General features: G+C 46.2%; 1 protein-coding gene across 1 annotated transcript in view; it reads left to right on the top strand.

Moving 5' to 3' along the window:
- Nucleotides 1–8736, top strand: part of LOC112112171 (autoimmune regulator) — a 34014-nt gene extending 25278 nt beyond the window's left edge. Inside the window, exons 12-15 of the mRNA XM_026659137.1 lie at nt 1043–1164; nt 1627–1718; nt 6650–6714; nt 8600–8736. Of these exons, the coding sequence (XP_026514922.1) occupies nt 1043–1164; nt 1627–1718; nt 6650–6714; nt 8600–8680 (360 nt within the window). The 3' untranslated portion in view covers nt 8681–8736. The remainder of the gene's footprint in view (nt 1–1042; nt 1165–1626; nt 1719–6649; nt 6715–8599) is intronic.
- Nucleotides 8737–24320: the final 15584 nt, after the last annotated feature.

Genomic DNA, 24320 nt, shown 5'->3' on the forward strand with positions numbered 1-24320 from the left:
CCCAATATTTTCTTCCTGTCATCTGGTCACCCTACTCATGAATTACACAGAGAAAGGCACCAGAGGCAAATCCCCCCAGCTCCCAGCACTGTACCTCAGGAATATACCATCTTGCACTGCTCAAGATGGGCAATGCAGATTTATTAATTGGTTCACCACTTCAACAATGGAAAGTGGATATACACCAGCCTTTGTCAAACCTGAGCAGATTTGCCACACACTTCATACAAATTCATCGGTAAAGATAAACAGTAAAACAAATGTATTGACTATAAAAGATAGATTTTAAGTGATAGGCAAAAAGTCAGAGTTAGTTACCAAAAGAAATAAAATATAAGCACGCAGTCTAAACTCTCAACCCTATTAGACTGGGCAACAACTAGATCAAGCAGTTTTTCTCACCCACTGGATATTGCAGTCCTTAATATACAGATTTCACCCTTGAAATCTGAGCCAATCTCCTCTGTTGGAGTCTTGTCTTCTCAGTGTCTTAGTTGCTTGCAGAATGGGTGGGGGCAGGAGAAGGGCCCAGTATGTGTCCACTCTGCCTGTTTTATACCCTCAGTCCGTGTGCTTGGAAAACACAAGTACAGGCATGTCTGGGGGCACTGCTGAGTCTCCCGGCAAGGTTGAGCAATTTCCCTGGTGTGGCCTCATGCAGGTGAGTCATTGAATTGTAGTTCCCTTGCTGGACAAAGGTTGTTGATGGGTTGTTTGAAACCCCGCCCGAGTGTTGGTTACTTTTCTTGCTGTTGCCTCTGGGGAGCTAATGTCTGGCTGATTCCCCAATTTACAGCATGTTTTAGTGACAACCATACTACACAATCTCATAACTTCATATGCATTAATGATATACATAAATAGATAGAGAAATGACTCTCAGCAGATCATAACCTGATACCTTACAAGGCATGCTTTATATGTAAGATCACAATTATATAAAAATGAGGAATATGGGGGTTACAGGATGCTCCCCCAAGGTATAGAATGTCACAGTGGGGCTGAGAATAAAATCCAAATTCTCTGCCTTTCCTTTCCACAGAAACTGACAGTTGGTGAGAGATGTGGAGTCTGCAGGGGAGGAGGAGACATGACCTACTGTGCCCAGTGCTTCAAGGCCTTCCACGCCCATTGCCACTTCCCTGCCCAAGTAGAGCGGCTCAGGTGAGGTGCACGAGTGCAAAGGCCTTGCCATCTCCCACCCAGCTGTACCTGATTTAATCCAGATACAAGTATTTTGTCTATTATTTTACAAGGGAAAAGTTACACTTGCTGGACACTGCTGTTCTCCAGTTTCTTAAGATCAAAAGTACATTTGATTCTCTCAAATCTCTGGTAGCTCCCCATGACTCTGGTACTTTGCACTCATGCTCTATGTTCCAGCCCCCATGCACATGCACTATATTCCACCAAGGGGTCTGGCCAGTCTTTAGAAGCTGAAGGCTACTGGCTTGCTGTCAAAGATGGCACTGAAATTCTCTATACTGTCTTAAATCCTTCATAGTACTCTGCCTCACTTATCTTTTCTGATCCAAAATAGCAACACATACCAAGACTCTCCTTAATTTTTCCAGTCTGCAGGGTGATGCTTTGACTAGGATCCATAATCTTTATCTTCTGTTCCAGTGAAACCTTGCTATGCAAGTCCTGCTCTGGAACCAGTGGCCTGGAAGGAACAGTGACCTCAAATAACCCTGCACTAAGAGCAGTGAAGGTCAGTACAGTCAGAGCCTTTTCCGCAGTGCACGCAGAAGTCCTAGATGACTTTTTTTAGGGCTACTTAGCAAAGTGTGTTTCAGTGGGAGCAACCTCTTCCAGCAGATGCTTAGCCCTCCTGTATCATCTGCCATCAAAGACTCTCAAAGCACTTTACAAATACAGGTATACTTATATGGACATATACCTATCTCATAGAGCTGTAAGGGACCCTGAAAGGTCATTGAGTCCAGCCCCCTGCCTTCACTAGCAGGACCAAGTACTGATTTTGCCCCAGATCCCTAAGTGGCCCCCACAAGGATTGAACTCACAACCCTGGCTTTAGCAGGCCAATGCTCAAACCACTGAGCTGTCCCCCTGTGAGGGAGGAAAGCTCCAGCTTCTTTTACAGATGATGAAATGGAGGCAGAGAGAAGTTGTGCTCTACCTGGATCTGTGGGGGAACAGAATCCAGATCACATGACTTACCGTCATGTGCTTTAACCACAAGGCCAACCTTCCTAGCTGATCCATGTCTTCTGTAAAGCACCATACACATGCCTAGGGCTACAGTATAACATGCTTATTATAAGAGTAACAAGATTCACAGTTCCCCTGAACTTAGTACACAGTTCCAAGTCCATCTGGTTAAGGGAATCCCCCATACAGCCTGGTATAGACTGGAGGTCAAATCTTTAGAAGCCCTTTTGAGAATGTTACCAGAGAAGCACATATTGCAGTATATCACTTCATAGACACTGCCACCACTTACTAACCACTCTAATGATTGCAGAGAAGCGCAAGAGGGGAGGACTCCTGTCTCATGCTGAGAAAGAGGGACGATCAATGAGTTATCTTAAGTGCCTATACACAAATGCAAGAAGCCTGGGAAACAAGCAGGGAGAACTGGAAGTCCTGGCACAGTCAGGGAACTATGATGCGATTGGAATAACAGAGACTTGGTGGGATAACTCACATGACTGGAGTACTGTCATGGATGGATATAAACTGTTCAGGAAGGACAGGCAGGGCAGAAAAGGTGGGGGAGTTGCGTTGTATGTAAGAGAGGAGTATGACTGCTCAGAGCTCCGGTATGAAACTGCAGAAAAACCTGAGAGTCTCTGGATAAAGTTGAGAAGTGTGAGCAACAAGGGTGATGTTGTGGTTGGAGTCTGCTATAGACCACCAGACCAAGGGGATGAGGTGGATGAGGCTTTCTTCTGGCAACTAGCAGAAGTTGCTAGATCGCAGGCCCTGGTTCTCATGGGAGACTTTAATCACCCTGATATCTGCTGGGAGAGCAATACAGCGGTGCACAGACAATCCAGGAAGTTTTTGGAAAGTGTAGGGGACAATTTCCTGGTGCAAGTGCTGGAGGAACCAACTAGGGGCAGAGCTTTTCTTGACCTGCTGCTCACAAACAGGGAAGAATTAGTAGGGGAAGCAAAAGTGGATGGGAACCTGGGAGGCAGTGACCATGAGATGGTCGAGTTCAGGATCCTGACACAAGGAAGAAAGGAGAGCAGCAGAATACAGACCCTGGACTTCAGAAAAGCAGACTTTGACTCCCTCAGGGAACAGATGGGCAGGATCCCCTGGGAGAATAACATGAAGGGCAAAGGGGTCCAGGAGAGCTGGCTGTATTTTAAAGAATCCTTATTGCGGTTGCAGGAACAAACCATCCCAATGTGTAGAAAGAATAGTAAATATGGCAGGCGACCAGCTTGGCTAAACAGTGAAATCCTTGCCGATCTTAAACGCAAAAAAGAAGCTTACAAGAAGTGGAAGATTGGACAAATGACCAGGGAGGAGTATAAAACTATTGCTCAGGCGTGCAGGAATGAAATCAGGAAGGCCAAATCACACTTGGAGTTGCAGCTAGCAAGAGATGTTAAGAGTAACAAGAAGGGTTTCTTCAGGTATGTTAGCAACAAGAAGAAAGTCAAGGAAAGTGTGGGCCCCTTACTGAATGAGGGAGGCAACCTAGTGACCGAGGATGTGGAAAAAGCTAATGTACTCAATGCTTTTTTTGCCTCTGTCTTCACGAACAAGGTCAGCTCCCAGACTGCTGCACTGGGCAGCACAATATGGGGAGAAGGTGACCAGCCTATGTGGAGAAAGAAGTGGTTCGGGACTATTTAGAAAAACTGGACGTGCACAAGTCCATGGGGCCGGATGCGCTGCATCCGAGGGTGCTAAAGGAGTTGGCGGATGAGTTTGCAGAGCCATTAGCCATTATTTTTGAAAACTCATGGCGATCAGGGGAGGTCCCAGATGACTGGAAAAAGGCTAATGTAGTGCCCATCTTTAAAAAAGGGAAGAAGGAGGATCTGGGGAACTACAGGCCAGTCAGCCTCACCTCAGTCCCTGGAAAAATCATGGAACAGGTCCTCAAGGAATCAATTATGAAACACTTAGAGGAGAGGAAAGTGATCAGGAACAGGCAGCATGGATTCACCAAGGGGAAGTCGTGCCTGACTAACCTAATTGCCTTCTATGATGAGATAACTGGCTCTGTGGATGAGGGGAAAGCAGTGGATGTGATATTCCTTCACTTTAGCAAAGCTTTTGATACAGTCTCCCGTAGTATTCTTGCTGCCAAGTTAAAGAAGTATGGGCTGGATGAATGGACTGTAAGGTGGATAGAAAGCTGGCTAGATCGTCAGGTTCAACGGGTAGTGATCAATGGCTCCATGTCTAGTTGGCAGCCGGTTTCAAGCAGCGTGCCCCAAGGGTCGGTCCTGGGGCCGGTTTTGTTTAATATCTTTATTAATGATCTGGAGGATGGTGTGGACTGCACTCTCAGCAAGTTTGCAGATGACACTAAACTAGGAGGCGTGGTAGATACACTAGAGGGTAGGGATCGGATACAGAGGGACCTAGACAAATTAGAGGATTGGGCCAAAAAAAACCGGATGAGGTTCAACAAGGATAAGTGCAGAGTCCTGCACTTAGGACGGAAGAATCCCATGCACTACTACAGACTAGGGACCGAATGGCTAGGTAGCAGTTCTGCAGAAAAGGACCTAGGGGTCACAGTGGACGAGAAGCTGGATATGAGTCAACAGTGTGCTCTTGTTGCCAAGAAGGCTAACGGCATTTTGGGCTGAATAAGTAGGGGCATTGCCAGCAGATCGAGGAACGTGATCGTTCCCCTTTATTCGACATTGGTGAGGCCTCATCTGGAGTACTGTGACCAGTTTTGGGCCCCACACTTTAAGAAGGATGTGGAAAAATTGGAAAGAGTCCAGCGGAGGGCAACAAAAATTATTAGGGGTCTGGAGCACATGACTTATGAGGAGAGGCTGAGGGAACTGGGATTGTTTAGTCTCCAGAAGAGAAGAATGAGGGGGGATTTGATAGCAGCCTTCAACTACCTGAAGGGGGGTTCCAAAGAGGATGGAGCTCAGCTGTTCTCAGTGGTGGCAGATGACAGAACAAGGAGCAATGGTCTCAAGTTGCAGTGGGGGAGGTCCAGGTTGGATATTAGGAAACACTATTTCACTAGGAGGGTGGTGAAGCACTGGAATGCGTTACCTAGGGAGGTGGTGGAGTCTCCTTCCTTGGAGGTTTTTAAGGCCCGGCTTGACAAAGCCCTGGCTGGGATGATTTAGTTGGGAATTGGTCTTGCTTTGAGCAGGGGGTTGGACTAGATGACCTCTTGAGGTCCCTTCCAACCCTGATATTCTATGATTCTATGATTCTAAGACATAGCTAGTCACCTTGCCAATATTCACTCCAAGAACCTCAGTCATTCAGGACCAGAAGGGACCACCATGCTACTCCAAGTAATGAAAGCATAACCAGGAGTGGCCACATTTACTGACCCTCCAATAATCTTCAGAAGTTTGAGAGCCACAAGACACATAACCTGGCCCACAGGGCGGCGCCTGCTGGAGAGTAGGGATTCTGCCCTGATCTCCCCCCAACAGGGCTAAAGCCCTTAGACCTCCTTCTCTGCAGAACAGAAACCACTAGTCTCACTACACCACCACAGGGCAGAAGCCCTGAGCTCTCCCCGCCCAGTCTGGTAGGAAGAAAATGGGGGAAGGGGCTCTGCAAGCCACACTTTACCTGTAAAAGAGCCACAGGTGGTTCACAAGCCACAGTTTGGCCATGCCTGCCATAATCATCTGTGTAACATCCCTACTCTGGCTTAGGTTCTTGTGAGTTTAGCACCACTTTGTTCCCAATTGCCTCACTGTCTTCTAAACAAACTTCATGGAGCAACCAGGGCCGGCTCCAGGCACCAGCCGAGCAAGCTGGTGTTTGGGGCGGCAGCTTGTAGGAAGTGGCATTCCGCCCAATCCTAGGGCGGCACGGCCGCTTGTTGTTGTTGTTGTTGTTGTTCTGCTCTGGCCGCCCTCTAGGGGGCAGCGGCGTGGAGGATGGGAGCGCCCTGCAGCAAGCCTGGCAGGGCAGCCCGCGTCCTTCCCTCCCAGCCGACCAGAGTGGTGCAGAGCCCTCCCGGCAAGGGGCACGGCGGGAGGGGCCGCATGGCAGCACCCTGCTGAAGCCCTGGCCGCCCCCCTTCTTTCTCTCCCCCCGCTCCCTCTCCCTCCCCCCACTAGCCGGGGCACATCTGAAGGGCAGGGAGTCTCCCTGCACCTTGGCTCTGGCCGCGCCGCAGGTTTTTTTTTTTTTTTTTTTTTTCTTTTTTGGCTGCCCGGGGTTTTTTTTTTTTTTTTTTTTTTTTTGCTTGGGGTGGCCAGAAAGCCAGAGCCAGCCGTGGGAGCAACAAGTGTCTTTAATTCTCAGTAACAGATGAGCTTGACTGGAATTGATTCTCCTCTTGGTTACAGAAGGCTTATGTTGGTATAACTCCATTGATGACAATGGTATTACTCCATCATAAACCAGTGTAACTGGGTAGAGACTCAGACCCATTGTGTTTAACATTTCACCTTCATGTTGGGAAACTGAGCAGTCTGGCCATGTTCTGGATTCCAGGCAGTGGAAGAATCTGCTGGGAATGACCCGATCCTGAATAAAGAGGAGTTGGACTCTCTCCTGGGTGAGGTAATAAACCATTTCATCTTCTCATCTCTCCGATTTTATTTTATGCAAGAAAATAGTCCACAATCTGAACAGAGCAGTTCCTACAGGCAGGGCCGGCTCTAGGTTTTTTGCTGCCCCAAGCAAAAAAAATTTTGGCTGCCCTCCCCCCCCACTGCACCCTCCTGCTGCCCCAGCCCTGGGTCACTGGTAACTCGCTCCCAGGGCGGGTCATTCAGCAGGAATTTTGGATGTGCACAGAACACAGACAGGATTGGTTCCCATATGGTTACAGAACTGCAGTAAAGTGGAACAGTTTTCAGCTTGTGTGATTGAAGGCTATCTGGATGCATATTATAAGACTGTCCTACATAAATGAGGAAAAGTTGAGGTGCCTTTATTATTCTTTTGTTCCATTCTTTGTTTCTATGGGGAATTTGCCAATGCAATATCACTGTCTTCCTTTTAAACAAATAAAACTAAAACTTAATAATAATAATAATAATTAATAAAAAAGCAATGGCTGTTGAAAATAGCAATTCCAGTCCTAATAACCACTGGGAAGCATTTCTTGCTCAATTTATTCTACTTTTTCCTACAGCAAGTTACAGTGGATCAGTATATTTGATTTGGGAGAAATGAAGTAACAACTGCCCAAATTGAGCTTGAGCACTCCTGAATTTTGATGGTGTTCAAATCTGGAAGGCAGGTGCTGGATTCCCTTTCTGAATATTAGCTAAATCTGGAAAAGTCAATTTCTGCTTCCATGGCTCAGAAGTGTAAATCCTCCTACGTGCCTGGTACTGTATCTAAAGCTGCCCAGTCTAGTAGAGCCTCCCCTCCCTTACTTTTCATTTTAAATTCTAGTGGGATCCACATACCTGCCTTGCTAGGCTTCAGATAGAGAGGTGCAATGTTCATTTAGTCCACCCAATTCTTTCTTTGGGGGAGAGCCCAGGGCTGGGGCGGCAGGGGGGTGCAGGTGGGGGCCACAGCTGGGGCAGCAGGGGGTGTGGGCGGGGGAGAGTCCAGGGCTGGGGCAACACAGCGGTGCAGGGGGAGCCCAGGGCTGAGGTGGGGGGCGGCAAAAAACCTAGAGCTGGCTCTGTCCCTACCATTTACAGCAAGCTGCAGCATGAGGTTTCAGTTCTACACTCCTTTCCCCTCCCTTTCCTGTTAATTGCGGCCGAGGGCATGCTGGGAAATGTAGTTCTTTCCCTGCTCCAGGGCTGGCTCTATAGGCAGGGAGCTAACCAAGGAACTACAGCTCCCAGGGCTCCCTGTTGGTTCTCAGCTCTCATGCTGGATTCTTGCGCCCCTGCAAATTTGCCGCCCCAAGCACCTGCTTGCTTTGCTGGTGCCTAGAGCCGGCCCTGCCTACAGGTCCTGGAATTCACAGGCACTCCACTCACCTCTGTTTGCAAAGGCTCCCTACCCAATCCAGGCCTAAAGGCAGCTGGGTCCAAGTGCAGAAATACTGCAACACCTTCAGCAGTACAGGTATGACTGCACTGAATGGGCAATCTTGTGTCAATGAGTATTCCCTGTAAGCCTTGCTGCGCCATCAGAAACCCCTGCTGGCAAAAGGTGTAGGTTAGGGCTCCTGGGGAGCCAGGGTACAGGCTGAGGCAGGATCAGAGTCTGAACAGGCCTATTTACAAGGCTGATACTGCGTAAAGCAGGTTTATTTTTGTATACTGTGTTTGAAATTGGTGCCCATTAAAGTGGGGGACAGAGAGCAAAGGCATGCACATGCAAGTGCCTCATATAGCCAGATGAACCAGTTCTCCTAATCTTCCTCTCTCACTTGGAGAAAATCTTCTTACTGCCCTCATGAAGCCCTTCATTTGCTTTCCTGAGATGCCCTAAATACATACTACCCCTTTGTTGCCTCTGTTTTGTCTTCCAGAGCTCCTTTGATGGGATCCTGCAGTGGGCATTCCAGAACATGTCTCGTCCACTCTCAGATACTCACGGATTTTTCTCTTAGCTCCTGTTGTAATTGTGGACATGTCATACCAACTTGCTGCCCTCCATCAGGGCCACCCAGAGGGGAGGGCAAGTGGGGCAATTTGCCCCGGGCCCCACAGGGGCCCCGTGAGCCCTGGCCAAGAATCCCTTCCCTGGCTACTCACCCCGCGGCGGTCCGGGTCTTCGGCGGCACTTCGGCGGCGGGCCCTTCAGTCGCTCCGGGTCTTTGGCGGCATTTCGGTGGCGGATCCTTCAGTTCTGCCGAAGACACGGAGCGAGTGAAGGATCCGCCGCCACCGCCGCCGCAGACTCAGAGCGCCACCCGGTGAGTACAAGCACCGCAGCGGGTGGCGCCTTTTTTTTTTTATGTCCGCTCCCCCACTTTGCCCCAGGCCCCCTGAATCCTCTGGGCGTCCCTGCCCTCCATACATTGGACTTGACACTAATCATCTTTAAACATCTTGTGCCGACATCTTGGGATATACCCATGTTGATTTTCCCATGTTGAATCCCTGTTCATTTACTTCCACTTCTACCTCTTTATTACAGAGCTAGGCTGGTTTCAAATTAATATAATGAGAGATTCAGGGTCTAAGGGTTTCAAAAACTTCACTTCCTTAATCTACAAAGGATCATATACCATCCCTTGGATTTTTGTTTCCCTGTGACCCTTTCTTTCCCTGTTGTATTCACAGTCTATCTGCTAATATATTATTGGATTTATCTCACAGGAAAATTGTTTAAGAGCTAGTAGGATTTTTTCAGTTTTGTTTATTCCTGAGTATAGGATGTAGATTTGTTCTCATTTTCCATTAAAAATAAATCTGTATGCTCCCCTTAATCTGAAATAAAAGGCATCTAGAGTGACTGAAACATTCATGTTCTTTAGCCCTTTGTAATTGGGAACACGACAACACACAAGAGAAGGGAGGAGTATAAAAATATTGCTAGAGCATGCAGGGGTGTAATCAGGAAGGCCAAGGCACAATTGGAGTTGCAGCTAGCAAGGGATGTGAAGGGTAACAAGAAGGGTTTCTTCAGGTATGTTAGCAACAAGAAGAAAGTCAAGGAAAGTGTGGGACCCTTACTGAATGAGGGAGGCAACCTAGTGACTGAGGATGTGGAAAAAGCTAATGTACTCAATGATTTTTTTGCCTCTGTCTTCACAAACAAGGTCAGCTCCCAGACTGCTGCACTGGGCAACACAATATGGGAAGGAGGTGAGCAGCCCTCAGTAGTGAAAGAACAGGTTAAGGACTATTTAGAAAAGCATGACATACACAAGTCCATGGGTCCAGATCTAATGCATCTGAGGGTGCTGAGGGAGTTGGCTGATGTGATTTCAGAGCCACTGGCCATTATCTTTGAAAATTCATGGCAATTGTGGGAGGTCCCAGATGATTGGAAAAAGGCAAATATAGTGCCCATATTTTAAAAAGGAAAGAAAGAGAACCCGGGGAACTACAGCCTCACTTCAGTTCCTGGCAAAATCATGGAACAGGTCCTCAAGGTTTTTTTTGAAGCACTTGGAGGAGAGGAAGGTGATCAGGAACAGTAAACATGGATTCACCAAGGGCAAGTCATGCCTGACCAACCTGATTGCCTTCTATGATGAGATAACTGGCTCTGTGGATATGGGGAAAGCGGTGGATGTGATATACCTTGACTTTAGCAAAGTTTTTGATACGGTCTCCCACAGTATTCTTGCCAGCAAGTTAAAGAAGTATGGATTGGATGAATGGACGATAAGGTGGATAGAATGCTGGCTAGCTTGTTGGGCTCCATGGGTACTGATTAATGGCTCGATGTCTAGTTGGCAGCAGGTATCAAGTGGAGTGCCCCAAGGGTTGGTCCTGGGGCCGGTTTTGTTCAACATCTTTATTAATGATCTGGATGCTGGGATGAATTGCATCCTCAGCAAGTTTGCCGATGACACTAAGATGGGGGAGTGGTAGATACACTGGAGGGTAGGGATAGAGTCCAGAGTGACCTAGACAAATTGGAGGATTGGGCCAAAAGAAATCTGATGAGGTTCAACAAGGACAAGTGCAGAGTCCTGCACTTAGGAAGAAAGAATCCCATGCACCGCTACAGGCTAGGAACCCACTGGCTAAGCAGCAGTTCTGCAGAAAAGGACCTGGGGATTACAGTGGACGAGAAGCTGGCTATGAGTCAGCAGTGTGCCCTCACTGTCAAGAAGGCCAGTGGCATATTGGGGCTGTATTAGTAGAAGCATTGCCAGCAGATTTAGGGAAGTTATCATTCCCCTCTATTCGGCATTGGTGAGGCCTCATCTGGAGTACTGTGTCCAGTTTTGGGCCCCACACTACAAGAAGGATGTGGAAAAATTGGAGAGTCCAGCAGAGGACAAAGAAAATGATTAGGGGGCTGGGGCACATGACTTACGAGGAGAGGCTGAGGGAACTGGGATTGTTTAGTCTGCAGAAGAGAAGAGTGAGGGGGGATTTGATAGCTGCTTTCAACTACCTGAAAGGGGGTTCCAAAGAGGGTGGATCTAGACTGTTCTCAGTGGTGGCAGATGACAGAACAAGAAGCAATGGTCTCAAGTTGCAGTGGGGGAGGTCGGGGTTGGATGTTAGGAAACACTATTTCACTAGGAGGGTGGTGAAGCACTGGAATGGGTTACCTAGGGAGTTGGTGGAATCTCCATCCTTAGAGGTTTTTAAGGCCCAGCTTGACAAAGCCCTGGCTGGGATGATTTAGTTGGTGATGGTCCTGCTTTGAGCAGGAGATTGGACTAGATGACTTCCTGAGGTCTCTTCCAACCCTAATATTCTATGATTCTAAGGGGAAATTTATTTCAATCTGTCTCCTTAGCAGTCTCTTCTCTCATTGCTTTGGACACCCCATCATTTACTCATTTGCCCAGACCTCACTCCATTAACCCGCCCCCCATGCAAACATACATTCACTGTGCCCTCACCTGGGGAAGGGAGTTCCGCTGCTGCTCGGAGGGAATTTTCTCCCTCCTTCCTGCAAGGCAGGGCTGTAGCAGGGGGAAGCCCTGAGTTGGGCTGAGGGCAATGATTCCGGTGCATTTCCACCACAGACGTCAACATTCTCCTGTGGCCTCCACTCACACATGACACTGGGAACCTGAGAGTTGAGCTGCTGTGACTAGCCACAAGTGTACCTGTGTCTGAAGGATGTTGGTGAAGGATGTTGTGAGAGAGGCCTCTTGGGGAATACCGAGCAATTCAAGGACAGGGAGCTGGGCCACCTGGAGAGCAAAGCAACACTGTTCATCAACACATTCATGTCTCTGAGTATTTGCAGCCTACTGCTCCTAACTGGCAAGAGCATTGCAAATGTGGTATCGTCTTAGGGCACCCGAATAACTGTAGCTCTGTCCTGGAGTGACACCATGCAAACATCAGTCTGATTAAGGCATTTGCTTTTAGTCCCCAATTAGCTGTAACTGATTTTTAAAGACAGATTTTTATTTTCCTTGTGGCATCACTGCAGTGTGAAGGTTGGCCAGGTGTGCCTTCACATCTTTGGATTGTTCAAGTTTAACTGCACCTCACAGTTTCCTGCATTTATATTGCTTGTCTGATAAATGAAGGGGGGAGGTAGCTCCCTTTTATGGACACTCAGCCAGCCAGTTAGCTACAAAGTCCCTCTTGGTGGCTGCTTGCTTTACCTGTAAAGGGTTAAAAAAAGTTCCCCAAGTAAAGGAAAGGGAGTGGGCACCTGACCAAAAGAGTAAATGGGAAGGCTAGAACTTTTTAAAATGGGAAAAAAGCTTCACTTTTGTCTCTCTGTTCTCTCAGGGCTGAAGAGATGGGGGCAGCTGCAATGCCGTGTAATGTTTGGACCAGGTATGAAAAATCATTGTCCATACCTAGAAGGATTCATTGGGACAGGGAATGTTTAGATAGATGCAATTAGGTTTATTTCTTTTATTTTCTGTAAGGTTTGTGGGCTCCTCTGTGCTAACCCCAGATGCTTTTGTTTTGCTTGTAACCTTTAAGCTGAACCTCAAGAGAGCTATTTTGGGTGCTTAATTTTTGGAATTGTTCTTTTAAAATCTAGCAAAAGCCTAAGTTCCAGATGTATTTTCTTTCTTTTTGTTTTTAATAAAATTTACCTTTTTTAAGAACAGGATTGGATTTTTGGTGTTCTAAGAGGTTTGTTGCATATGTTGTTAAATTACCTGGTGGCAACAGCTAATTTCCTTGTTTTCTTTCTCAGCTCCTCTGTGTGTGTGTGTGTGTGTGTGTGTGTGTGAGAGAGAGAGAGAGAGAGAGAGAGAGAGAGAGAGAGGGCTTGAGGGTACCCCACAAGAAGGAATTCCCAAGTGTGCCTTCCTGGGATCTGAAAGGGGGTTTGCATTTGGGTGGTGGCCACATTTACCAAGCCAAGGTCAGAGAAAAGGTATTTTAATTTTAGTTTAATACAAATCTGGAGTGGCCAGTATTAATTTTTAAAATCCTTGTGGGGCCCCCACCTTTTGCACTCGAAGTGCCAGAGTGGGGAATCAGCCTTGACAACTTGTTTTTGTGATAACTACACCATCCATACCATGTGTTTCAGGTTGAATTACTGATAAATACGCTCAACCTTAACATTTGTGTCTGGAAATTCCTGTTTTTAATAAAAGATCCATACTTTAAAAGCAAACAAGAAACTCAAGGATGTTACTGTCTGACATTTCTAATTATTTGAAGATACAGTTTTCCTTCCAAAAACTCACTGAAATCTTATGTTTTGGCTACATTTAAAGAAACTGATTTAACTTCCTTTCCTACCTCCGCATCTTAATTCCATTCTGCTATAATTTTCTTAATAAAACCAACTGCACTGATTTTTTCGAACATTATTATTTTTATCTGCTCTCATTTAAGCACATTTATCTGCAGAATATAAATCTCAGGAGTGGAATTTGATTTCCTACAGCCCCTGCGTCTTCCTTTGCTATCTTTGCCTGAAACACAGACCAACTTGTAAGCGTACATGCCATTAGGACATTTACAATTTATATGTTAATTGTAACAATGAAATTAGTGCTATTTTGTATGCATAGACAAACATTTGCACACATTGTGACAGCCTGTACCCCATGTTCATCACGTTTACAAGACAATGATAAATTTTGTACAAAGTATGCCTTGTGAGGTATCATTTGAAAACTCATAATCTGCTAAACATTATTGTCCTGGTAAAATATGTGTGGCAATCTTGTATGTAAAATTATAAGATTCTACTCTATGAATTGTTGTGACATGTTCCAAAGTAAGAAAAATAGCCCAAAACAGTTCCTCAGAGACAAAAAGTACCTCAGCTAGGTGTCAGTCTATTTGATTATACTATCACCTGGGTAAACGTCCACTCTTTGACTGGAAGTAGGGTGTGAACAAGAAATTTACCTTTTAGGCAAGGGAACAGTTGAGGGTTCCTGTATGATAGACTGGCTGTCGCCTGTACCCCAGCTGGAGATAATCCTCAAAGAGGAGAGAAAGGTATAAGAATAGAGGCCACTCAACACAAATTACCTATCTCCTCCATTCCTCTCTGCTCACGGCAGCAACACCTGAAGAAACACTGAACTGGGGGCGGACTCCTGACTGGGAGGCTTTCAGCAAAAAGCATGAGATCAGAAAAGCCTTTGCTTTGAATTCATTTAGTTTGTGTTTTATATTTTATTTTCTTTGTAATCCATTCTGACTTTTATGCCTCATGACTTGTAATCACTTAAAATCTTTCTCTTGTTAATTCGCTTGTTTTATTGTTTTATCTAAACCAGTGTATGTTTGGAGTGAAGTGTTTGGGAACCTCTATTTGGGATTACATGATTTGTGCATATCATTTTCTATTATTGAAATGACAGACTTTCTATGAGCTTGTAATGCACAGAAGGAAAGAGCTGGGCAGTATAAGACACATTTTTCTGGGGACAAGCCTGGAACTGGGGATTTGCTGTCACCCTGTAATGTAATATTATGACATGCCTACAATTCAGATGGGAGTGATTTTTGCATATTAGAGGCTGTGTGAGAGCAGGACCAGGCATGATTGCTCTCCCCAGGTAGGAGATTTGAGGGGACACAGCTGTCCTTCTGTTCACATTGTATCCTGAGGAATGTCACACACACAAACACACTACTGTTACATATTTTGTGGCCACTTTGTACTTTTATTACTGACTTGTATTGTAGTAATTGGATATTACAATCACGATAAGGGCCCTTTTCAATTTTGTATCAAAATAACCAACATGTTTGTATTCATTTCTGTCAAAACATCCCTATTTTAAAAGTTCTGGCTGCTGCCACAGAATTCAGCATCACTGATCTACAGGTGTTATAAGCTGGGAGGGAATCCTTTAGTGGGAGATTGGGGGGCTGGATGCCTTGATTGTCCAGCATTAACAGTCATGTGAAAGATGGGAGACTCCTGTTCAAATCTTTTCTCCCCATCAGCATGACATATTTGTGCTGCCCAATGAATGTACAATCATAGCACTATTCAACTGAGTCTTTAAAATATATACCCAAATGGCACCCTTATCTAAATAGAAATCTGGGGATTCCTATGCAGTACCATAAAGGCCCAGTGCCTCTATAATAAATAATATACAATGACGGATTCATTGTCAGCTCATACAACGATCTAAGCCATCACCTGGGTAGTTTACAGTTGTATTCAACCCCCTCATTGATTCAGAGTCTGGCAATCCAACCATCTCCACTGGCATCCATCTAGTATTTAAACACATGGCTCAGTCAAACTGATTGGCATTACCAGACTGTTGGCCTTGGTCCCTGTGGCATGAGAACAAAGAGCGAGATAGTGGAATGTGCAGAATTTCAACCATCATCAGTCTCTGGGAAGGTACCCATGTCCCACTTCCTTATGACCAGGTTTTTAAAGCTGCCCAGCTGCCTGCCTTACACTATGATATCCCCAGCAAGCCACCCTGCCTAACTGCCAGCACCTCTGCATTGCTTTCTCACTGATGGCTATGAACAGCATATTCCCAGCAATTACAAGTTACTATGCAACTCTTTCTAAGCAAGCAGCTTTATTCTTAAAGTAAAAGCATTTCAGAGAAAGCATATGCAAAACAATAAAAGTTCCTATACATATGCCCAAAACTTACCAGATGTCACTCATCAGCCTTACGGAGGCCAAGCAGGCCAAAGTCTTTCCAACCCTTTTGTTTTTGATTTCTCAGATCCTCCTTTGAACTTGATGGAAAGAACGCTGCTTCTGACTAGATAGTGGTTGGTTTTGTCAGTCACAGAAAGCTTTTCTCTTCTGGTCCAAAAGGGCTGCAATCTTAATGTTGTTGTCAAACCAGTCCTGATGGTAGCAAGGCCAATGGATTCCTCACAAACCTCATGGATGGTCTGTTTTAGGGCTTCCCAGTCTTCTTTGACACTTGTGCTGTCATTTCCAGGTGTGCATATGGCCAGTTTTTCACTGAGGAGTGTTTGGAAGTTCTCTTGATGCACTGAGGAGTGAAGTCTTTGGAAGTTGTATTGCGGTCTGTGAGATTTGGATTGCGTTCTATATTTCAGTGCAATCCTGATGGACATGATTGACCTCACCAGGCGGTGGTCAGTCCAGCAATCATTGACTCCTCTCATGACATGGGTGATTTAGATATCTCTTCAATCCTGTGTTCTTACAATGACATAGTCTAGGAGGTGCCACTGTTTTGAGTGGGGGTGTTACCAAGTTGTTTTGTACTTGTTGCTTTGTCTGAAGATTGTGTTTGTGATCACAAGGTTGTGCTGCGCACATTTGCTGAGTAGAAGGATGCCATTAGAATTGGTCTTGTCCACTTCTTCCTTCCCAATGGTGCTACTCCATATGTTAGCATCTCAGCCAACTCTTGTGTTAAAGTCTCCTAAAAGGATTATCTCATCTGTTTTTGGAATGGATGACAAAATGTTATCAAGGTCAGTTTAGAAGGATTCTTTCTGTTCTTCTTCAGCATCAAGAGTTGGTGGATATGCATTGATCATAGTGGCAAATGACTTATTAACTAATTGGATGTGGAGGGTCAGAAGATGCCCGTTGATAACAACAGGGAGCTCAGTCAGGCAGTTGACTAGCAGGTTTTTGATTGCAAAGCCGACACCTGTCACTTGCTGGTTTCCTTTCCAGAAGAAAGTGCAACCGCCACTCTCTTCCCTCAAGTGGCCTTCATATGCATGTCTTGTTTCACTGAGAGCAGTGATGTCAATATAGTACCTCGAGAGTTCTCGAGCAACATTTGCTGTTCTGCATTTGGGTCTTTCACTTTTTGATCTGTCTAGTAGGGTACAGACATTCCAAGTTGCAAGAAACATTTTTGGTTTTGACCACATTGGGAGTGATCCCTCTGGACACGGTTCTCCAGTCAGGTATCATGGGATATAGTCTATATCCCTTTTTTAGCCCCGTCTCCGAGCAGAAGGGTTCCTAAAAAGGCCTGCTCAATCATGACCACTGCTGCTGAAAATGCCCCCCATCCCAGTACAGGGATGACAACCATCTTGCGGTCACCGCCTGTGTGTGCGTCTCTGACTAGGGACTCCTGGTGATCACTTCACCTATCCCCGTCGCCACTCGCTCATCACAGCAGGACTTTTATGGGTAGGGGTGGGGAAAAAGTTCTTCCTGTGAAAGAAGCCTGCACATGAGTAATTTAATGTGGAGGAGCTGATGTGCACCAGCAGCCACACAAATCTTGGCAGAAGAGGCATCTGTGTCTGGTGGCAAGGAGGTCCAAGATGATCGGGTGTTTCTCCTCCGTTGCAGCCTTCGTCCGCCTTTGCAGCCATTGAGAGGTGATCCTGCTTCATCCACCTGTTCTGACATTGAGGTCTTATACTGGGTTGTGCTGTGCTAGCTGCACTTTGTCTAGTACTTCACCTTCAACCTTACTGCTGTAAGCAGAGTCAGAATGAGCTCTACCCTGACATCTGGTGGTGAGCTGTGGAAAAGGAGTTCAGGGGCTGATCTAGTTTGCATGGGCACACCCACCCTGCCTAGCATGATGAGACTGCTTGCCCAAATGGTCACTTTGGCTGCTGCAGGATCCCCAGTCTCTTTGCTATTGGGGCAGGAGTAATAAAGTGTTGTTATCCTGGTTATGTGAATCAAGAACAGTAGAACTGTGCTTGGCATTTTATGACGGAGGGACTCGCCCTCAACTAAGTAGCACTCGCTCTGCAAGGGACATGGGTTCCAAAGCCCAGTGAATAGAGAGAGGCTGGGGACAGGTATGTGTACCTAGTAGTGTGGGCCCTAAGCACCACTTTGATTCTTCCTCTCTCCACAATATAATAACAGAGCTAATTTTGATTCCATTAGGAGTCTTGTTATATGCTGCAGAGCTGAAATTGCTGATTCCTAGGTCTAAGTATTAGACATACTTTGGGCTAGTGGTTCTGGGTGTGCCAACACTGAGGCTCCCCTACTAACAGCTGAAATCATTAAAGAGCTAAAGTTACTAAAAGCTGAAGTCACTGAGAGCTGTGTTAAGTGTGCGGGGGGGCTGAAGACATGGTGAGCAGTTAGCAGGATGGCTGGCAGAGAGGCGTGGCTAGCAGGGTGGCTGGTGGAGAGGCATGGCAATCGGCCGTCGACCCGAGCAACAGAGCATGTAAGGTGCCCCCATACCTCCCCCCCTTCCACACTGGCTGGGAGGTAAACTCTGCAGATGATCTTCTGAACTCTGGGGCTGCACTGACCAAGGACAGAAACTGTGGGAGGGGTGACTTAAAACCCTGAGGGGAAAAGGACACTGCCAAACTTACTTGGGGGTGGGTCTTTTGCTCATGGTTTGTATTATGAATCCTGTTTGTGGTGTTTCTCCACATAATGGCACATTGTTTCCCTCCTTTATTAAAAGGCTTTTGCTACACTCAGACTCTGTGCTTGCGAGAGGGGAAGTATTGCCTCTTAGAGGCACCCAGGGGGGTGGTATGTAATTGTCCCAGGTCACTGGGTGGGGGCTCAAGCCGGTTTTGCATTGTGTTATTGAAAAGGTACCCCTAGATACTGAACCTGGCCCTTGTTGCTGCCGACTCTGACGGGCAGAAGGGTTACACTGCCATAGGTGACCCTACCAGGAGTACAGGATTACAGACAGCATCGTTATTAGGGTCTTAAGTATACGCAAGATGGTAGTACCTTTCTTAAAGATAACGAATCCATCAAAGAGCACTGAATGGAACACTACCAAAAGCTTCTAAATTGAGAATCAACTGTGAGTGACAACACCATCAACTCCATTCCTGGGAAACTCTTGCCAACCCACCAACATCTGAGGAGGTCTGCAAAGCAATTAAACACATGAAGAACAATAAATCACCAGGCCCTGATGGCATGCCAGCTGAAGTACTGAAAATGAGAGAAGAAAAACTAACAAGCTTCACTTGCTGCTCCTCAAAATCTGGCGCACCGAAGAAATCCCTGCTGACTTACGTAATGCTAACATCGTCACTATTTTCAAAAAGGGACACAGGGCCGTCTGTGGCAACTATTGAGGCATTGCCCTCCTCTTGATCGCTGGGAAGATTCTTGCTAGACTCTTATTGAATCACCTGCTCCCTGTTGCAGGGGAAGTACTTCCAGAGTCCCAGTGTGGCTTCAGACCATCACAAGGCACAACCGACATGATTTTCGCAGCCAGGCAGATCCAGCAAAAATTTCAAGAACAACACCAGGAGCTGTATATGGCCTTTATGGCTCTGACCAAAGCCTTCAACTCTGTCACCTATGAGCCTCTGTGAAAAATCATGTCACAGTTTGGCTGCCCAAGCAAATTTATCACCATTGTAAGCTCCTCCATGACCAGATGACTGCCTCCATCTTGTGCAGTGGCTCTACCTCTGAGCCCTTTGTCATCCGAACTGGCGTAAAACAAGGCTGTGTACTGGCACCCACCATTTTCTTAGCAGCTATGAAAACACTAATCCAAGACAGTCTACCACAGGGCATTGGCATCCAATATAGGATTGACATCAACCTCTTCAACCTTTCTCGTCTCTGTGCCTGAACTAAAGAAATATTGGCAACAGTAACCAAACTCCAGTATGCAGATGCTTGTGCAATAGTTGCACACTCAAAGGAGGATCATCAAACACCCTTAATTGCTTCTCTGAAGCTTACAAAAGCCTAGGGCTAACTCTGAACATCAGCAAAACAAAAGTTCTCCACCAGCCAGTCCCCGGTCAATTATCAGACCCAACAAGGAAGCTCTATATCACTAGTTCTCAAACTTTTGTACTGGTGACCCCTTTCACATAGGAAGACTCTGAGCGTGATCCCCCCCCGTAAATAAAAACACTTTTTTGTACATTTCACACCATTATAAATGCTGGAGACAAAGCGGGGTTTGGGGTGGAGACTGACAGCTCGCGACCCCCTCCCATGTAATATCCTCATGACCCCCCTTAGGGGTCCCGACCCGCAGTTTGAGAACCCAGTCTATATCGACAAAGAAGAACTGGAAAATGTAGAACACTTTACCTATCTCTCACAGAGGGCAGATATAGACGTCGAGATTCAGCACAGAATTCGCTGTGCAGGCCTTGCCTTTGGCAGACTGTCTCACTGGGCGTTCAGCACTCACAACATCAGAACACACACTAGACTTTTAGTTTATAAAGCAGTGGTAATCCGAACTCTCTTCTATGGCTGTGAGACTTGGGTGACCTACAGAAAACACTTGAAAAACCTGGAATGCCAGCACCAGCACTTTCTTCAGAAGCTCCTCAACATAAAGTGGGAGGATCATCCTCACAGAGGCCAACATCTTCAGAGTTGAGGCCCTGATTATCCAACACCAGCTGAGGTGGCGCGGGCATGGTGTCTGTCTGATGTATGCTTACCAAAACAACTGCTGTATGCCCAACTCACCAAAGGAGAAAGGAAACGGGGAGGTCAAAAGAAACATTTTGAGGACATCCTCAAGATAAACATCAAAAGATGTGGCATCGACATCACACACTGGGAGAGAGCAGCCCAAGATAGGGATAACTGGTGAAGACTTGTCAGAGAGGGAATGTCCATTTTTGAGGAAAATCGCCTTGCCCTGGTTGCAGAAAAACACCAGAAAAGAAAGGAAAGACAATCATCATGCAGCCCAACTCTGTTTTCCAACACTACCTTCAATATCTGCCAACGGGCCTGTGGCTCAAGGACTGGACTCCTCAGCCACCAAAGGATCCATGAAAAATAAAACCTGTGAAAGAGATCACCGCCGCTGCCGCCATCAAGTCTGTTTTTTTTAACCCTTTGAACTTGTCCTAAAGCATCCAGGCAGTCCATTGGCTGTGGGAAGTGACAAGGGACAGGATGCTTAGAGGAGAAAATGTCAGTTGGGTGCCGAGGAAAAGCTTTAAGCTCAATTACATGCTGAAAGTAAATGCTCTTTAGATGAGACCTGCCCCAGCTATGGGGATAGCCCTGGAAAACCCTAAGGCATAGATCTAAAGTTTTTACACAAGAGGCCCTAAGGAAAGCTTAAAGGACCAGATAGGCTTGCAGCACTGCTGGCTGGGAGCAAGCCTTTCCTTGTGCTTTAAGTGCTGTTGGTGGGATAATGCCTCACCTTTTCTCTTCAGAACAGCTTTGGTGGAGAAAAGCTTTACTTTAAGCTGACGGATTCCAAATGTTTGGAGTTTGGTCCTTTGATAACCCTACAGTCTCAGTGTGGCAGTTTGCTTCCTACAGATGCATGAATAGCTCCTGCACCCACTGACCCATTATAGTGGGTCTCCCCATATCTGCAGAAACCTGTGGTTTGGCCTCCATTTAATCCTTGGGCTTGATGCCCAGACGGCTACAAACCTGTCCCCCGGGAATTAGACAGGTATTCCCATACACCTGGCAAGAAAGATTTTTGCCTGCTACCAACCTGGGCCAGACCTCACCTGATGACCAGAAAGGGAAGACCAACCCAGTAGGCCATGCAGTCCCTCAAATTCGTAACCACAGAGGTTACACAGCAGTTGTCTGTCACTTGATTCATGGAACTAATGAAAGCCCCGTTGTACTGCTCACAGTGACTAGAAGGGATGCTCTCTAGGGAACAGAACTAAAGGCATTAAGGCAATCAAAGGAAAAAAAACAGGGATTTGTCAAACTAATGCTTGCACATGTAATTATAAAACTAACCCTGAACTTTAAAACAGCATACTTCTATACATTCTGATTAACTAGGCAGTCAGTTCGGAGGGAAATGGTTTTCATCCATTCGAGTTATCAGATACTAAAAATGTAAAAATGTGCTCTGTCTACACTGCCACTTTACAGCGCTGAAACTTGCAGCGCTCACAGGTTTTTTTTTCACACCCTTGAGTGAGAAAGTTGCAGTGCTGTAAAGTGGCAGTGTAGACAAGGCCTAAGCCATAAATCTAGTGTCTCTGTTAAGTCCTTTGTTTTTAGTGTTGATCAGAGTAATGAATTTGCGCACCCAGGTTCCCCCCTGTGCCTTGAATGGTCCCTTACAATATGTGCTAACCAATCTGATACCTTTCCCAGACCTGAAGAAGAGCTCTGTGTAGCTCAAAAGCTTGGCTCTCTCACCAACTGAAGTTGATCCAATAAGATATATTATCTCACCCACCTTGTCTCTTTTATATCCTGTTTCTGACACAGCTACAACAACACACTGCATACAATGATAGAATTTTCTTACATTTTCACCATTTGGCTGAGGTCAAGTCTGAAGTTTTAGGTTAAAAGAAAAACAAGAAACTTATTTGGAACTGAAAAGAGGGATTTGGAAAGGAAATGCTTTTGCAGCCTTCACTGAGGGATGCCGCAACCTCCCACCCTGCCATAAACGTCTCCCCTTTACTCTCACAGATATTATGGAGCACACAGCAAACAGCAATGGTTGGCTTACAGGGAATTAAAATCACCAAAGGGTTTGCATCAAGGAGAAACACACACAACTGTCACACCGAAGCCTGGCCAGTCATGAAACTGATTTTCAAAGCCTCTCTGATGCACAGCGCGCCTTGCTGTGCTCTTCTAATCGCCCTGGTGTCTGGCTGCTCAAAATCGGATGCCAGGCGATTTGCCGCAACTTCCCACCCTGCCATAAATGTCTCCCCCTTACTCTCACAGATATTATGGAGCACAGAGCAAACCCCAATAGGAATGTTGGTTGCGCTGAGGTCTGACCTAGTCAGCAAACAGCACCAGCGAGCTTTTAAACGACCAAAGGCACATTCTACCACCATTCTGCACTTGCTCAGCCTATAGTTGAACTGCTCCTTAGTACTGTCCAGGCTGCCTGTGTAAGGCTTCATGAGCCATGGAAGAAAGGGGTAGGCTGGGTCCCCAAGGATAACTATTGGCATTTCAACATCCCCAATGGTAATTTTGTGGTCTGGGAAGTAAGTCCCTTCTTGCAGCTGCTCGAACAGCCCGGAGTTCCTAAATATGCGAGCGTCATGCACCTTTCCCGGCCATCCCACGTTGATGTCGGTGAACCGTCCCTTGTGATCCACCAGTGCTTGCAGCACCATTGAGAAGTACCCCTTGCGGTTTATGTACTGGTTGGCAAGGTGGTCTGGTGCCAAGATGGGGATATGCGTGCCGTCTATCGCCCCACCACAGTTAGGGAACCCCATTGCAGCAAAGCCATCCACTATGACCGCACATTTCCCGAGTCACTACCCTTGATAAAAGAACGTCAATGATTGCATTGGCTACTTGGATCACAGCAGCGCCCACAGTAGACTTGCCCACTCCAAATTGATTCCCGACTGACTGGTAGCTGTCTGGTGTTGCAAGCTTCAACAGGGCTATCACCACTCGCTTGTGAACTGTGAGGGCTGCTCTCATCTTGGTATTCTTGCGCTTCAGGGCAGGGGAAAGCAACTCACAGAGTTCCATGAAAGTGTCCTTACGCATGCAAAAGTTTCGCAGCCACTGGGAATCATCCCAGACCTGCAACACTATGCGGTCCCACCAGTCTGTGCTTGTTTCCCATAGGCATTTGTCAATCAGAAATTAGACACCTATTTTGGGAGGACAAAATCTTTTCAGGAAGAGGACACACTTTTTTCCTTCTCCTTTGTTGACTACCTAGAAATGTGAGCAGTAATCCTGAGCTATGTAAATATGCTTTTCGTCACTTTCTTTTCAATAAAAACATTTCTAAAATTCCTGTTTTTTCCTCTAAGTGTCCAAGTTGCAAAAGCCTGGTAAAAAAATGAAAAATCTAACAAATCTGTGAGTGCGCTGTGTCATCTGTCAGTCACAGAAGGGGAAATTTTTTGAGTTTTTCTGGCAGTGCCTGAAACCCTGGAAAGGAAACCCAATCTGATAAGTGTCAGAATGAATGATGCACTGAGTTCTTATAATAATCATCGTTATAGTAATGTTATAGGTTGTAATTTCATGTATATAGGTATGAGGCTGAAAATGTGCCCTCATGGCTGAAAGCAAGCCCAGGCAAAAAAATTCTCCAGATGCAGAGGGTCAGTTCACACCTCATCAGGGCATATATGGGACAAACCCAGCCCATCTTTAGAGGAACAAAGGACACTAGCCTAGAAAACAACAAAGGTTCTGTTGGACTAGATATATACCTATCTCATAGAGCTGGAAGGGACCCTGAAAGGTCATTGAGTCCAGCCCTTTGCCTTCACTAGCAGGACCAAGTACTGATTTTACCCCAG

This window comes from Terrapene carolina, unplaced genomic scaffold (assembly GCF_002925995.2).
Source record: "Terrapene carolina triunguis isolate 2854851 unplaced genomic scaffold, T_m_triunguis-2.0 Scaffold583, whole genome shotgun sequence".
Classification (NCBI taxonomy): Eukaryota; Metazoa; Chordata; order Testudines; family Emydidae; genus Terrapene; species Terrapene triunguis.